We start from the raw sequence: 17,212 nt of genomic DNA, 5'->3' as shown, positions 1-17,212 counted from the left end.
ACAATAAGTAATAAGTAAATATACAAATGTTGCATACAATTTAATAATTTATGAAATAATCGCATTCATTTGAATTAAATTATATTTTTAGAAAAATCAAATAATAATAAAGTGATAAAATATAATTAATTTCCTTTAAAGCGTGATATCTCCTTTATTTACATTTTCTACGTTCCACCTTTTATCTGTAAACGCTAATAATTTTATCAAAATAATTTATGAGAAATATACCATGTTTAATTATTATAACTTTTTAAATTATTATAGGATTCTTTTCCTAATAACTGATTTCTGAGCGAGGTTTACTTCTCTATATTTTGAAGAGAAAGATATAAAATTTCAGAACTAAATACCAATATTAAACAATATAAGTAAAACAAATAAAGAATCTTCAGATCTGGAGCGAAAATCGTGTTGACATGCTTTCATTATGAACGAGTAGTGGTTCCTGAAATGATAAACCGTACTTTAATCAAGTAGATATCATCACATTTAACGCAATACTTTAACAACACTGATTCCCTCAAGAACAAAATTTATTTTATCAAAACATATTTCACCATTTTGATTTATTGTCGCATCAATTGTCGTCATTTATATCTTCGCGTTATCTCTATATACTTTTATCTTTATTCTGAAATATCTAAGGAAGAATATCATAAATACTTTCATAGGATTTTTAAATATATTTTGTCATTTTATAATTCTTCTTATTTTATACCTTCATAGAAAATTATATCCAAAATTTTGTTTTTGATGCGAGAAAAACAGAATTCAAAAGAATATGCGAGTCGTTTCAAAATATTGAATTTAAGAATTTAAGGGAAATAGAGCAAAAGTCGAAAACGTACCACAGACCTTTCCACTACGTTATGTATATTTTGCTATAATGAAATCAAAATATGGACATATCCGGACGAGTAAAATAATCTTTACCATGAACACTGTGTTCATAGAAGAGCAATGGGAACACAGAACTACAGATTCCGTGAAAACGACCTAGAACTGAAATAAAATAGGTCAATAAGTGTCAAATATATATAGAAACGTTCGAATATTCGATTATTCGAATATGCTACGTGATAATGCACTATGATATACATTATGTATAATATATGCATATATATACATATAGGTATACCTACATCAAATTTTAGCGAAGAGGGGGTGAAGTGAGGTACATTTTAAATATAAAGTATTAATTTAAAATACGAAAATTTTGAAAATTAGTAACGGAAAAATAGGTTATGTAAAATTCATGTGCAGACAGTGTTTTGAAAACGTCTCAATACCTATTAGTTGTAGTAATGTGTAATAAAACAAAAGGTCCCATAAAAAAATTTAAACGTGACCTTCACAAGACTCTCTATGGTCATCTCAAGGTCAAACAATTCATTATGATACGTTCCCCCAAACCTAAACACTCTACAACTTTTGTTCGTTCACAAATTGCACTGAAAATAATGACAAAATGACTTGAAAATGATGAAGCAAACAATAAAGTATCGAAAAGAGGGGATAAAAAGGATAATGCAAATAATTATACATTCAAAAGCAATCGTAGTATCAGAGATATAATATTCAGAAGATATACAACCAGAAGAAAATAATTTCTTGAAATCATTCAGGAGTTCGAAAAAATTGAAAAAATACAAGATAGAAAAAAAATGTTTGAAACTTGTAGATATAATAATATATGATAAATTTATACGATCAATCTATACTTACTATACTTACTATATTTTCCACTTGCAGATACTATCGATATTAGAAAAACTAGATACATAGAATAACGGTTACATTACATTTCAGAATTTTATTTAAAATACTCACTAAATGGATTGATACATATCTAAAAATCGAAAATGGTATCAAAATGTGTTATAATTTATAACAGATATTCGTTACTAGGAAAAACTTGGCTTACAAGTAAATATGCGGGGCCCGCGAAGATCCCAAATTAGTCGGACCTAGTGTACGAGGCTGTGCGCATAATGGTACAGCTTTCCCACCACTGCGACCGTGCCAAGTTACTCATGCCTGACGATGCCGATTGTGCTTCTGTTGTAAAAAGCGTTGGCACGTGGCAAACGTGTGACGACTATCAATGCTTTCCGGGAAAATGATATTAATACTTCTATTTGTTCTAAATTTTTTAGTAGTTCGTCGAGTGAACGATTTTTAATTGTACTACGAAAAGTGGGGGATTGCATGACGTCCAGTTGAACAGGCCTGCTCTACCATTTTTCAAAGTTCGTAAACATTCTTTTTCAAATACTTTTCCCAAGTTTAATTTTATTGTTTACACCGTGACAAACTGTCCAGAAAAAATGTATTATGTAAAATACTAGCTGGGGATCGTAACTGGAACGACTTTTAATAACTCTGCAAATAATAGCTATTTTTAATTATGCGCTATTCAATTTTTTCCACGGAAATTCCTTCTTGCAATATTGAAATTTAATTACGTGACGTGATGCAAAAACGGAGTTTTTTAAAATGAATCGTAACTCGCAGTGCTTTTTTAACAATAGATTAACTGAAAATGACTGGTTTTAAATATTTTATTTTTGTAATTACTTTGCTTTTGGAAAATTTAATATTGACTTTTTCTGAGATAGGAATATAATTATATATATTTATTTATTTTCGTCGTATCACTTTAATTATTATTATATATACTAGATACATTATATACTAATTATTATGTATATTACATTCAGTTACATATTACAATAGTTTTACTTTTGAGTATAATTAGCCCATAAACTAAATTATCTTTTAGTTAGAAACTTCTGTAAATCTATACTTAAAAATGATTAGCAATGATTCATCAATATGAAAATGATATAGTGCAAATTTAATGTAAACATGTGTTGGTAATTATGAAATGTGTAATCATTTATTTTGTATTTCATTCATTTACATTCCAATAACAAAATGATCTTTAGAAATTAGAAGAAAATTGAATCGTTAATTCGTATTTGCAGTTTTGTAATTAATTAATAATTAATTTTTTTATTTATAATATAGTTATAAAATATGAATTAGAAAAAAATAATATGACTTAAGTCTTTGTCATAATCACTGGCACATATAATATCGCAATGAAAAGGAAGAGATTTTTTTAAGGTTATAATAGTTAATAATAGTTAATAATACTAAGAGAGTTAAATGAAAAAGCTATTATTCTAAACAGACAAGAACGTTACGAAGATTATACTGGTTAATTGCAATACAATTAATAATTTTACTCATTTGAAAAGCCATTTTTGCTTTTTGTTTCTTGTAAATGGATATATTGTTCTAATATGGACGTCGATAATTCTAAAAATAAGTTTCCATCGATGTAGATACAATATGGTAATAGCGTTGCTATTGAGCATGAAAAAAGTGGAAGTAGACAGAAGAAAAGAATATGCAAATATGATGGTTCAGGTTTATTGAACTTAAAAGTATATGTAACGCATATAGGAATCCACCATCTCGTAGAGGTTATGTTATATAGTGACAGTATGCAGTGATTCGCAGATAAATTCATGTGGTTCATAATTGCTGGTTGTAGCACGTTATTTGTGTTTTGCTTTTTTAAATCCATGGAAATCAAGTTAATCACCACGCTTAAATAATAGAACACTTTTAAATTACTATAACTCAGTATTGTTTAATATTAATTTATTAATGCATTTATAAGAGGATGTATAATAAACTCAACAAGATTGTAATAATTTTAATACACCGTATATACAAATTTATTTTTCAAATTCTGATTATGGAATAATTATTTATCTATTATTTAATTATTTTATTTTATTAAAAATTAAAAATTTGTTCATTTATATCATATTTATTTATTATTTTATTTTACAATAATACCTAAGATATTAAATTAAATTTTTGTTACCGAATCCAACTTTGAGGTTGATTTTCAGTCCTTCAGTATAGAAAATTTTCGTTAATAAAAGAATATGTCAAAAAATTTACTGCTTTGTATCCAAATTTTATAAAAATCGATGATTGTTAGAAGTTATATATCGATATAAATTTTATCCTATTTATTTTTTATTATTATAATATTGAGTTTTATTAGTGTATCATTTATTTATATTTGAATTTATGGCAGTTATTAGATTTAAAATTAAAATGGGTCGTTGTAACGAACAAGTACAACATTTTTTCTTATAATAAAATAAAATTTTGATTAGCGAAAGTTAAATACCAGTTTACTGACTTTAATTTTCTTCATTTTTGTTCATACTTTATTAATACATGCTTTCAATTTTTTATTAACTATTTTGATAAATTCGACCAATTTGTGCATTAAAAATTCTTATTATCTTCTATGGTCGTTCATAATGTTAGTATCTTTTTGAAAGTATCAGTTTTACAAAATAATATCAGAAAAATTGGAAAAAATATTTCTCAGTAATAATATATCATCTTTTTAGATAATACTTGTATAAAATACTGGACCGATACTAAATATCATTTCATCAATTTTTGTTTCCTAGCTGTTTATAACCAATTTTTTGCTCTGCTTATCAGAGGAAAAAATATAATCAATTTTAATGGAAAATATGTGATAAAAAATTAATAATCGATACAAATAGACGGTGGTTATACAATGCGGCCATAATGCATATAACGATAACACAAAGTACAGTAGAACTTCTCTTATTTAAACTACCATTATCCAGGTGTGTCACTATTCGAAAGCTTTGTTATTCGAGCGTTCTATTATCCAAATAGCATACGTATACTAACAGATTGATTCTATCAATGGCACTATTTGTGACATAGCGTTCTAATATTACCAAGACGAAAATGCCTTACGCTAATTATAGCAATCATATGTGAAATAATCGAAGAATTTCAGATTAGTGAAATTACAGCTTTATCAGTGAAAAAATAATATAAACGATATAAACAAATTAACGATTACAGATAATCTTTAAAATTTTAATTTCTATTTCTCTTATAACCTTTATAACCTCTGACTTATAATTTTTAGAATATCTATTTCTATTTTTATTCTCGTTAATTACACGAAGTAAATATTCGAAAATATTAAGAAATTTAAATAAAAAAGCATATTTGGAATTTATTGAGGTAATGTAAACCGATTCGTATGATTTTTGAACATGTAGAAACGAAGATTTGGAATAACTTTTTCTTTTATACATAAGTGATTGGTCTCAGTTTCCAAACATTTGTAAAATATTTTCGACATCGACTATCGCTCATGATAGTGTGTGCGTCACCATAGGCTCGTTATTTATCTTCTGGTTCTATAAACGTTGTATACAACGGGTGAACTCATCAGAAAAGCACCTCACAGATTTGAACGGCATCTTTTTCAAGATTTCTTTTGTAACGTATAACAAAGGAAGATCAGGACTCTGTCTATACCAAGTATTCTTCAAACCACCCTTTATGTACAGAGGTAAACATTGTTCCAAATCTCCATTTCTATAATGTATTCAAAAATGTTCGTTATTTTAGGTCTCCAGTTATTTTCTCTATTTATTATTGATCACATTAAATTGGTTATTACCTGCACTTAATTGGAAATAAAATAACTTTTATTCATAGACCAAACGTTTAACCGGTTTGGTGACACATATACAGGGTGTCCCAGTAACGGTAGTACAACCGCGAAGGGGATGATTCCTGTATATTGTATTCTGTAGATAAATTGTACATTGATATATGTATAGTGCAAATAAATTTGTTAATATTGTAAATTTAAATAAATATTGTTAATATTATAAATTTTTATATTATCAATAAATTTGTCGAAGTTCGTATATTGGTAGATTTAACTTAAGTTAAATTTTTTAACTTTTAATTGTTTAACTTTAAGTTAATACTTGTGTTCTTCCTCGTACAACATTTATAAAATTCAATATCGAAGAAATATTTACTCAATTTCTGAAAATTCGTTTATTATTATAAATTCGATCAGTTTTTGTTACTAGATCGAATAATGAAAATTGTAGTATGTCGATTAGTATGTAAATATGTAAAATGAAATTTACAAAAGTATAATATATGTAATATATGCATATATAGGTAACCCTCGAATTAACAAATTAAATTTGACGTACATTTTATCGCAAAATGAAATTAGAAATTGTACTGTTAGACCTTTAGTATCAGTAAACCTAGTTAGTATACGAACATGCCACTGTTCGAACATTCTGCTATCCAAATAGTACATTTTCCTATTCTCGTCCTTTATTATCAAAACGAATACGTAGTTCAAATATCGCTCTTACAATTTGATATCTTGCCTATTACTATACTATGAAATTCATATTCATTTTCTGTAAGCTGTACAGAAGTATTGGAAAACTGTAATAAAAGTGACGATGTAGGTGTTTTCTTCTTATTATAAGGTATTTATGGCATTAAAAAAAGATGTATAGCAAACATTTAAGTACTAATAATTAATTTTAGTGAAGTTTAAAAAAATTACATTTTTGAGAAAATAATTGATACGTATTTTTTTTATTGTGAATTATCCATATGTAGGGGATGAAAATAGACCTCAAAGTTGTGTACAAAAATTATACGTCATTTTGTGATAAATTATGACTACGTAAGTGATTTTCTAAAATATCAATTTTTTTGAGAATACAGTAGAGAGCAACATTTATAAACGATTACTGATAAAAATATGGGTGAATTATTTTTTGAACAACTATATTCTCTTTTGTGGGAACTATATCCTTTTTTCTTTAAAGTGGTTTGGGATTTTAGTGTTTATGGATATTAATGCAGAATTAGTTAGTAATTTCTTTATTATTTTGCTCCTGCTATCGATTGAACAATTTTATTCTATTTTTTGAACAACTATCATTCGCTAAATTTTATTAAAAGGACTTTGAAAGCCTTGTTTGTTAAATGGCTCAAGGAACAAAAGCAAGGTACTTCAAAACAGCTCGAACACAAAACGTTTATGCGATTCATATCCATAAATAATGAAAAAGAAATTACATATACGTAATTAGTTAATATATCTTACTGTTTAAATGTTTATCGTATTTTTTAAATATAGTGTAACAATAATGTGAAAATACGAGTGTATTTCTATTTAAAAATTCCCTCATCTGAATAATTATGTTTTCGCATTAACAAGTTTACGTGATTTAGTAATAAAAAAATATGAAATCTATAAATAATAAGAAAAATATATATGTTATTATTTAATATATCTTACTTTCTGTAATTCTGATTATATATACACATACAGAATATATAAAACATGCACACATGTTTTTTTTGTAACATAGGTATAGTAGTCATGATGAAGAATATTTTTTCAAAAATTCCCCAGTCCAAATAGTCGTATCTTCTTATTAAAAATATTAAAACATTTACATTATTATTGTAGGATGGAGAATACTGGTCTTGAGACACCGAAAATTATCGAAAGAAGAACACAATAACACAAACTCAAAACTCGTAAACTGATTTAACTTAGGAAAAGAACACCAAGATAACGAAATGAAAACACACAAGGACGCACTCTTTTAAAACACTTTTTCCAACATCAAACGACTCATGCTTCTGCTGGTCACAACCGATTTCTAAGGACTCTGTTTTGGTTGTCCAGGACCACGCTTTTATGCTTTCCTTAACCTACGTTTCACCTCTTCGTAGGGGAGTCACGCAACTTAATTTTATTATATAAAATAACTTTTCGATTTGCTTCTAGAAGATATCGATCGATTTACAATTTGTTTTTGTTGGCAATAGCCGATTCGCGATTTCTTTTGGTATCCTACAGTATAGTTGTAACATTCATAGTGCATGATTCAGTTTCAGATTTCATTGGCGAATCTTCAAACTTTTCACTCGATATAAGATAGCTGCTTTATTTAATGCTAATTTCTTATTTTTACATTTTTACATTTTAAACATTTTCTATTTTGTACATTGTTTTCATTGTCAACACGTTGAGTGTGGCGCCGATTTTGCTATACTTTCCGCTCAGACAGCAGCTAGCTAACCTAACCTAACCTAACCTAACCAGCCGATTTGCGATTTCTTTTGGTATCCTACATTATTTAACATATCCTGCTTCCTGTAATATTGTTATTATACATATTTTGAGTGCTCTTCTGCTCGAAAATTCCCCAGTCCAAATAGTCGTGTCTTCTTATTAAAATTTTTAATCCTTTGCACTCGGCGAATTTTTCGTTACAAAAAAATAGTAATTCAAAGACTTTCTCTCATAAAGTCGACGATACTTTTAAACCGGTAAATAAAAAATCGTATGCAAATTAAGACGTAGAATTATTTTACTTCGACATTCCACGCACCGTTGGGTAATTTCAAATTTCATATATTAATTAACATCGATCTTCAGAATCTGATTAAATGGCGACTGAGAGTCGCCTCTCGAGTGCAAAGGGTTAAAACATTTACATTATTATTTATACTTACTACTTACGATATAATATATCGTAATATTGTTATTATACATATTTTGTTTTAAATATATGGTAATCAAGATGAAAAAGTAAGAGTGCTTTTCTGCTCGAAAATTCCCCAATCCAAATAGTCGTGTCTTCTTATTAAAAATATTAAAACATTTACATTATAATTTAATATATCGTGCTTTTGTAATATTGTTATTATACGTACATTTCTTTTGAATATATAGTAATCATGATAAAACATTATGAGTGCTCTTCTGTCCAAACAGTTGTGTCACCTATTAATTCGGATACTTGACGCATCGCTGTATTTTCATGACATATATATGACATGATCATTGTGCTTATTAGCCTTTACTCTTCTCGATTGATTCTGATGTGAAAAATTGAATTATGCTGTACGACCGAACGATCCTGTTAATCTTCTTTCAAGCAACTCGTGAGTCACTAAGATGTACGCATATACGTATATACATATACGTGCATGAATTCTTGATTCAGAATGATAAAAATTGGATTGGAATAAATAAATAATAGATTGATCGAAGAAAGGCGAATTTCGGATTTTCTTTCGTATAAGATATAAAAGGAACATGACGAATATAATAGAAGTATAGTACCGAATAACGTGGTACGTTAACTAAATGAAAAGCACAACGAGGCAATACTATTCACTATTGATCTTTTTAAATTAGGTAGTTTATCTCGCACATATTACAGCTAATAATACTTGTCGATCTTGTTAACTTGACATTTACTGTTCTCTATAAATGATAAGTATATGTGAAAATAGATTTTTTAAATATTAAATATTGTAATATTAATATTAAATTTTGATATATATCTATATATGAAAATCTATTTTCACATATACTTATCATTTATAGAGAACAGTAAATGTTACGTTGCTGGCTTTCGATGTTTTGCAATTTAACCGAACAGTACTATTAAATAATATTAAATATTAAATATTTAATACCTAATATTATTTATATATTAAATATTATAATATTAATATTAAATTTTTATAGTAGATTTTATAGCAGATATCAGATTGTATAGCAGAGTATAGCAGATTGTACTATTATAATCTAACCGAGTGTTTCTTTATTTTATTAGTGAAATTTTTAAGAAAATTGAAAATTGCAAATATCTTTTTTATCTTTTAATAAGGAATTAACAAGATATCAATTACTCTTTCTATTTTTTATTATTATAATTGTTTACTAAAATACATAAAAATAATATTTTTAAACTATACAATGAGTACTTAAACAGTATTAATTTACACTGATAATTAATATATTCATACTCATAATGTGAATAGTAAGCACACCTGAAAATGGACTTTTAATTTATGTATTTCATTAGTGACGTTTTTAAGAAATTTGGCTATTGAATAAACTAATTAAGTATGTATAAAAATTAACTAGGTATCAAGTAATCTCTCCTTTCTTTTTTACTTTTGCAGTTTATTATTGCTATATTACTATAACTACTATAACGCTAATTTATAATTAACAATTGTTACATTCGTGATTATAATATTATTTACAAATAATGTATTTCTGTTGTCTGGTATGTTGTCTATGATTAGTACAGTCAAAAAAGAATAATAATACGTGAAAAAAATAAGTGAATATTTGAAATAAGATTCTTCTGAACAGACCTCTGTTTTATGAAAACTGGCATTAAAAATTTGTTGAGTATATTATTAATGGTATATACATAATAGTTAACTATACTATTGAATATACTATTAAACTTGGAATTAAAATGGTAAATATGTTATTATCTTACTTGTTTGTGTCATTAAATTGAGTTTGTGTAGGAAATAGAAGCGTTTGGTTTCCATAAATATTTATTAAATCTTAATGGAAATTCCCTTCATACTGTTACATACACAACTTTGTATTAAAAATGAAATTATCAGGTATTGCCGATAATGAATTTTATATTTTTTAATTTTTATTTAATTTTATTAATTTTATTAATTTTAATTTAATAATAAAAATATAATTAATATCAAAATAATATTTTACTGCAAGAGACTGTTGCTGATATTTATTCTTAATAAATAATCTGCAACTCTCATGAATATTAACAAATTGAAACCATTAAAAAAAAATACAAGTCATATTTTCTATTTCATTGCAAGAAAATAATTTCAAAACTTCATATTCTATATACCAATCATATATGTAGCAGTAAAATAATTTTTTTATTCAGTTTTGTTTATATATATTTACCATTTTCTTATATATGTCCTTTTTTACAATCGATAAAAGGGTCATATTTCTGAATGTAGCAGATTATTCTCCATTTCGATCATGAAATATTAAAATCACTTATCACATCTTCTTCTATGGCTTTCAAACGCGAGGTCAAAGAAAAATAGTAGTAAAATACAATCCTTATCACTCAAATTTTGTAATCCCTTTTTATTTGTACTAATTAAATATAAATATTATTTATATCGTTAATTAATACGTATAAATCTCTGTGAGACAAAATAAGAGTTTTAATTTAACACCCGTGTATTCATTTAACGTTATCAAAAGCAATTAGTATTAATTCCATCGAAAAGTAGAACAAAATGTCTGACACCAGTCACTTTGACTTATTAACACTTTGCACTCGACGATTTTTTGGTTAGAGAAGAGTAGAAATTCAAAGATTTTCTACTAAAATTCTGACGATACCTTTTTGAGCAGTAAATATAGAATTGTATAATAATAGAATTGTAGAATTATTTGATTTCGATACCTCGCACACTGTTACATTACATTAAATTTGATATTACATTACATTAAATATCGATCTTCCAAATTTTATGAAACAGTGACTGAAGCTTCTCACTTCTCGAGTGCAAAGGCTTAATTTATGATCAGATCTTCCTCTTTGAAAAAGTCCTATTCTGAATAAATTTTATTTTAGACTTCCGATTCATTTTTTCACGAGAAATTGATTTTTTTTTTTTGATTATGTCACTAAATTGTCACTTTGTATGTATCTTTCTACCAATTGATTCGAGCAATTACGGATTATGATTATTGTCTAAGAAACGCGTCATTGGATCATAACGAGCTCCGAACGGGCAGTTAATGTCGATTGAAGATGATTGCACATTTATGAGGCATGCAACATTTCGATTGAAAAACTAGCACATCTGGAGGAACTTTCCATTTATTCGTCGCAAAAAGTTTCCGTGCTTCCTCAAAATTAAAGCAGTAATTAAATTATTATCAAGCAAAGGAGAATATTTTCTGTCGTATTTTGAAAGATATATACAGGATGATTCGTTTTTTAGCGAACTCAAAGGCAGCACCACTTATTCAAAAATTCTTAACACTTGTTTTATAGCTCATATATATACGCACACATATTTAGTCACTGCACACATTCGTCAGATCACTGTGTAAAACCCTGTGGAAATGTTTAATTGTGTTTAGACGATGGTACTTACTGTTTTTGAGTCCACTAGTGAGTGAACCACCCTATATAATATTTGTGAAAAGATCACATCAATAACTTGTCTATTACTATTTTTTATTACTATTTTTGGAACGCCAAGAATTTGTGCATTACCATTTCTTATAATTAAATAGTTTATATTTTTATAAAATCTTATATTTAAAATTTTATATTTATATAATTAAAATACGAGTATAATATAATTAATAACAATTAAAGTGATATAATGAAAATATATTAATGAATAAGTATATATGTATATATTCATTCAATAATTTATTATATATATATCTTTTTATTTATATATGCATATAAGTATGAAATATATATTACAATTGAAATATAAGAATAATTATAAAAATAAATCATAATTTCAGATATAAAATAAATTTAAAAAATGTATATATAATTACATTCCTATTCCAATAAAAATTAATATTAATATCGCTAAAAATAACTTTTCATTTTCATATAATTGAAAATACCAAAAATCTGAAATCAGTGATTTTTACTTGTTTGATAAGTGTAATGTTAATCTTCTTTCACAGTTTTGAAGAAAATTTTTAAAGGAAATGTTTAGTATAACATTAAGTATAATAAGTGAACGTGTTAAATGTAAGTCAAGTATTTATATAACACTTCGTATTTCGTAGTGATAGTATTAAATTCCTATACTCGTTATATACATATGTATTCGACTTAATTTAATCAGTAGATGTTTTTCTTACGTCAGTCGTAAATTTCGATCTTTTCGTTTGTCTTCTTATACCTTTTTTAAGAAATGCTAGAATTATTTTTTTCAATTTTTCTTCAAAAGTTTCCCTTGCCCTCGTTCTTTTATTTCAGCACGGACTATGAAATTAAGCGGAAACTGCCATCGTTGCGAAATTTTTGACGTCATTAGTATATTTTTAGCTCTCGTTAATTTTTCATTTCACGTATGATAATTGAAAATGAAATTTCGTTATATTCTGCTAAAATTTAAATATTTTTTGGAATGGCTGACTCGTGGTACTTTACTTAAGGATCTGAATTAGTACCAATGAAACAGTCACGTGATAATAGAGAATGCATGTGACGCAGTGACGCATGATCCAAAAATTTGTTATGCTAATATAACTATTGTATTAACATTTTCGTCAAAATATCGATCTTATCTTTTCTATTATCCATTGTTAGAATCATTTTAAACTTTCACGGAATAGTTGACAATCTTACTTTCTTTTTACATTAATTCCATGCATGCAAATAACATGAATTTTTTAGCTAATATTTATGTCTTGTTACATAGTATTTTGATAATAAATAAATTGACAGAGAAGATGCTCTTAAAAAATATAATTCGTGCTTTTATTATTTTTCTTTTTTATATATTTAACAAAAATATGTTTTTAACCAGGGTAGTATTTTAGTAAGAAATTTTTAGACAACTAGTTAGAAATAGGAATCTATTTTTGAAATTACATTTATAAAAATTTTACAAAATTTTGGATGCAGTAAGTTTCAATTTTATTTCAATTTTGCAAGTACACGGATAATCTGAAAATAATGTACTAAATTTGAAACTGGCGCCAAAAATTTAAAAACGGATTCCCAGTTTAGAAAATAATTTATATATTTTGTATAATTTTAATAATTTATGTATTTTTATGGAAAAAGATCAATTTCTGTTAGTATCATAACAATTAAGTTGTGTAAGTGTTGTAAGCAATTAATTTGGAATATATGCATGTTAATAAATATATTATATTTTATGAATATTATATGTGATTATGCAAGTTTCATTTCATATTTAATTACCTAATTAGAATATTAAACTAAATTTACATAATAATTTAGCTAGGAAGGAAGTGTATTATTAATCAAGATAATCTACTTTAGTTGTAATAAAATAGTTTTTGTTTTATTTGTATAATAATATAGTTTTTGTTTACACTTTGTGTAATAATATGTTTTTAGGAATGTATTGTGAAACATTAAAAAGATTAAATATTTCTTAGTACAAAATAAAAGTCAAATGTTGACAAATAAAATAGATGTTGTTATTTGATATATCGATAAACTATATTTGATTTCAGTGACTAAGCAAAGGTTGAATGACCTCCATTGGAAAATTTTAAATTACCCATGGAATATATTCAACTATGTATTCTATTTTAAAATTTCAATAATGATCTATTTGATGTTTGTTCTATTCAATATCAATCATCCAAAATATCAATGATATTAAAAACTTAAACTAAAAATTATTTTAAACGAAGGAGACAGAAAAAATATTAAATATACCTATTTAACACACACACACACGCGCGCGCGCGCACGCACAAAATATATAGCCTGACACCTAACTATGAATAATTAAAATATATAATTACAAATTAAAAATTATAATTTATATTTATAGCACACAAACTAAAATATGAAATATTATATACATATTTGTGTAAGTTTTAGAGTACTTTAAAGCGTTTCATTTAGGAAATATAATTAACCTAACTATCAAAGTTGATGACGCCAGCAATAATGAAAAATATCTCGTACTATATTCACGCATATAAAATAATATATTTCTCGTAAAATGAACCATTTAGGAATGAAAAATTAATTTTTCTCTAAGTTTAATTTAAAACAAATTCACTTTTTTGTAAATCAAAATTAGTGGTGTAATGAACTAATAAATATTTTCTTGCACAATAATTTATTTATGCCAAAAACCGAAGCATTCGAGAATCTATTTTTGGCTGATTCTACCTCATGTAAGGTTTATTTAAATAAAATTTTAGATCCCTACTTGAACGACGTGTTACACGTTCACGCAGCTTATGTAGCTTTGTCCCAATTTAAGCACGTGTTCGGAAACAAAGTGTACAATATAACAAAATGACGGGGATATATTGTACTATGCAGACTAAACTTTATTTTGCTGAATAGAAATGAAAAATAATCAACAATATAGATTAGTAGTTTTGAAGTTAAAAGTTTCTTTACTAGGTCATGACGTATTACAATCTGAAAGAATACTTAACCTCTATTATTATTTCTTCTTAAAAGCGTAATATTAGTTTGTAAAATATTTGTATCAAACCAGACAATAAAAATGATTATGATCGTTAGTATAATAGTTAAGTTTTATTATTAACAATATAATGTATATATAAAACCAATTTTCAATGCAACATTAATTTTGTACACTTTATATTAATAGTCATTAACATAGAAGAAAACATATTTTATTTGTCCAATCGAAAATAGGAAAATTGCTAGTTCCTTCGAACTTGACATTAATTTTGTTCTAATCAAATCTTTTTATTTCTTTATTACAAAATACATACATACATACATTTACCACCGATGGACTCGTTTCTATATTCACAATGTTTACTAAATGATCAATACCGTAATTTAATACGAAGCAAACAAAATCTCCCTATATATTGAAATAGTAATAACTTTGTTGAAATTCTATTTCGAAACTATTACATACTTGTCGTTCCCAAAATACTCATTATAGGCTCATTAACCTAATTCGAAAATGTAAAGACACACACAGAGAAAATAACATACATATATGGAACCTCTAAATATGCCTACATTTGCTATATTTGTGAATTTGTTGGCTCCATCAGCCGTATGCATCGTTCAAGGAAGAAAGGGAAAAAATTTTAAAAATAGCCCGGGCCGACCTTCGAAACGTTCGAAATATTTGCACGTGCGTGGTTAGGGTTATGATATCGGTTAAAGACTTTAGGAACGTCGTTCGAACGTGTTGCCTGTGGGCGACTGACATCACGCGTGTATACTCTCGGGAATAACACGCGGTTCTCGCGTGCGTACTGCGTGATGCCTGATGCGTGTTGCGTGATACATAGACGCACCTCTCTTTCTGTCCCACCAAGAATAAATTGAGAGAATCCTTTATACCCGTGTGCCGCTGCATCCGAAACGTGCGAATGAATCCTCGTTAATATCAGAACTAAAGTACGACTTCCCGCCATCGAGGGGCGCCACTGTCCACCTAAATCCAGAATCGATGCTCTCCGGCAAATATCATAACGAACGATTCGAATCTCGATACGTCGCAAATTTGTTCGAGATTGATCAAATAATTTTAATCGAATTTCAGTATGGCCTTTATTGTTACTCGATCAGTGTTTTATGTATAATACAGGAAAATTAAGATGCAACATAATAATCGAAATATTTCATAATATAACATTGCAGACATTATACGATGGTGCAACGTTGTTTGGTGATATATTATAAGTGCTTCATGTTTTGTGACAGGAAATAATATTCTTACTTATTAATACCATTCTTATCGTATTGCAGCATCACAATGTCGCGCGTTATGCTGAGGGAGTCGCCGAACGCGGCCTTAGACAAGACCTTGTTAAGTAAATACCTCGACCTGCCCCAACCGGAGGATAAAATTCAGGCGAAATACATCTGGATCGATGGTACCGGTGAGGGTATACGAAGTAAGACCAGGACGGTAGACTTTGTGCCGAAAAATCCATCAGGTTGGTATTTGTTATACTTGTTATTAAACGGCAATTTAAAATTATATGGTAGCCTTTGACACTTGTGTATAATATTTTAATTAATCAATGTCTTTTTATTAAAAAATTGTTTTATTTACATGTGCTTATTCAAAATACACACTTAACAAGAAAAAACAAACAATAGAAATTATGCCAAATAAAATTTTAAGTTGAATTAAGTTTGAAAATATTCAACTTACATTTAATCATTTATCTATCTCATATCATAAACAAAAAGATAATTTAAAGTCCTAACCACGGATTAATAATTTATGAAACAAAGGTAAGCCTAGTAATTTTCAATTCATAACTTTCTAATTGATTCAGTGTAGTACATCTTATATAATGTTCTTGTGAGTGTCCATTTTCAGAAGGACATATAAACCTCGTTCAGTATTAATTATAGAAACCTTGTTGTGACCATGAAAACTCCAATAATTTTGTATCTTCAATAATTTGTTATTATATTGTTTATTCCTTTGCCTAGTTTTATTGAAAATATATAAATGACATCTCGTATTAGTTTTGCTACTCTTTTATTAGAAAAAGGTTATTTTTAATTATAAAAATAATGAGACTTGTTACTTCAATTACTCACGTCAAAATCCTATCAAACTGTTTCAGTGTGCTGAATGAAAACAAATCACCCATTACAAAGCCGTCGTGTAAAGAATCAAAGCACCTTTTTGCATAGTAACATATGTAAATGGTACTGCGATACGTGAAGCACGTGCCTGACAGATACATAGCGCA

At 27.0% G+C, this 17,212-nt stretch overlaps 1 protein-coding gene across 2 annotated transcripts in view; it reads left to right on the top strand.

Annotated features, from left to right (window-relative positions):
- The window catches only part of Gs2 (glutamine synthetase 2), a 63,871-nt gene that overhangs the window by 40,813 nt on the left and 5,846 nt on the right, over positions 1–17,212 (top strand). Inside the window, exon 2 of one of the 2 annotated variants that reach the window (XM_017912142.1) lies at positions 16,248–16,438. In XM_017912142.1, coding sequence (XP_017767631.1) covers positions 16,255–16,438 — 184 coding nt within the window. In that variant the 5' untranslated portion in view covers positions 16,248–16,254. Of the gene's footprint in view, positions 1–16,247; positions 16,439–17,212 lie in introns of those variants that run through there. The other variant, XM_017912143.1, reaches the window with a different exon arrangement.

The sequence above is a fragment of the Eufriesea mexicana genome, unplaced genomic scaffold (genome assembly GCF_001483705.2).
Source record: "Eufriesea mexicana isolate 0111107269 unplaced genomic scaffold, ASM148370v2 scaffold325, whole genome shotgun sequence".
Classification (NCBI taxonomy): domain Eukaryota; kingdom Metazoa; phylum Arthropoda; class Insecta; order Hymenoptera; family Apidae; genus Eufriesea; species Eufriesea mexicana.
This window is presented reverse-complemented; position numbering and strand designations above follow the sequence as displayed.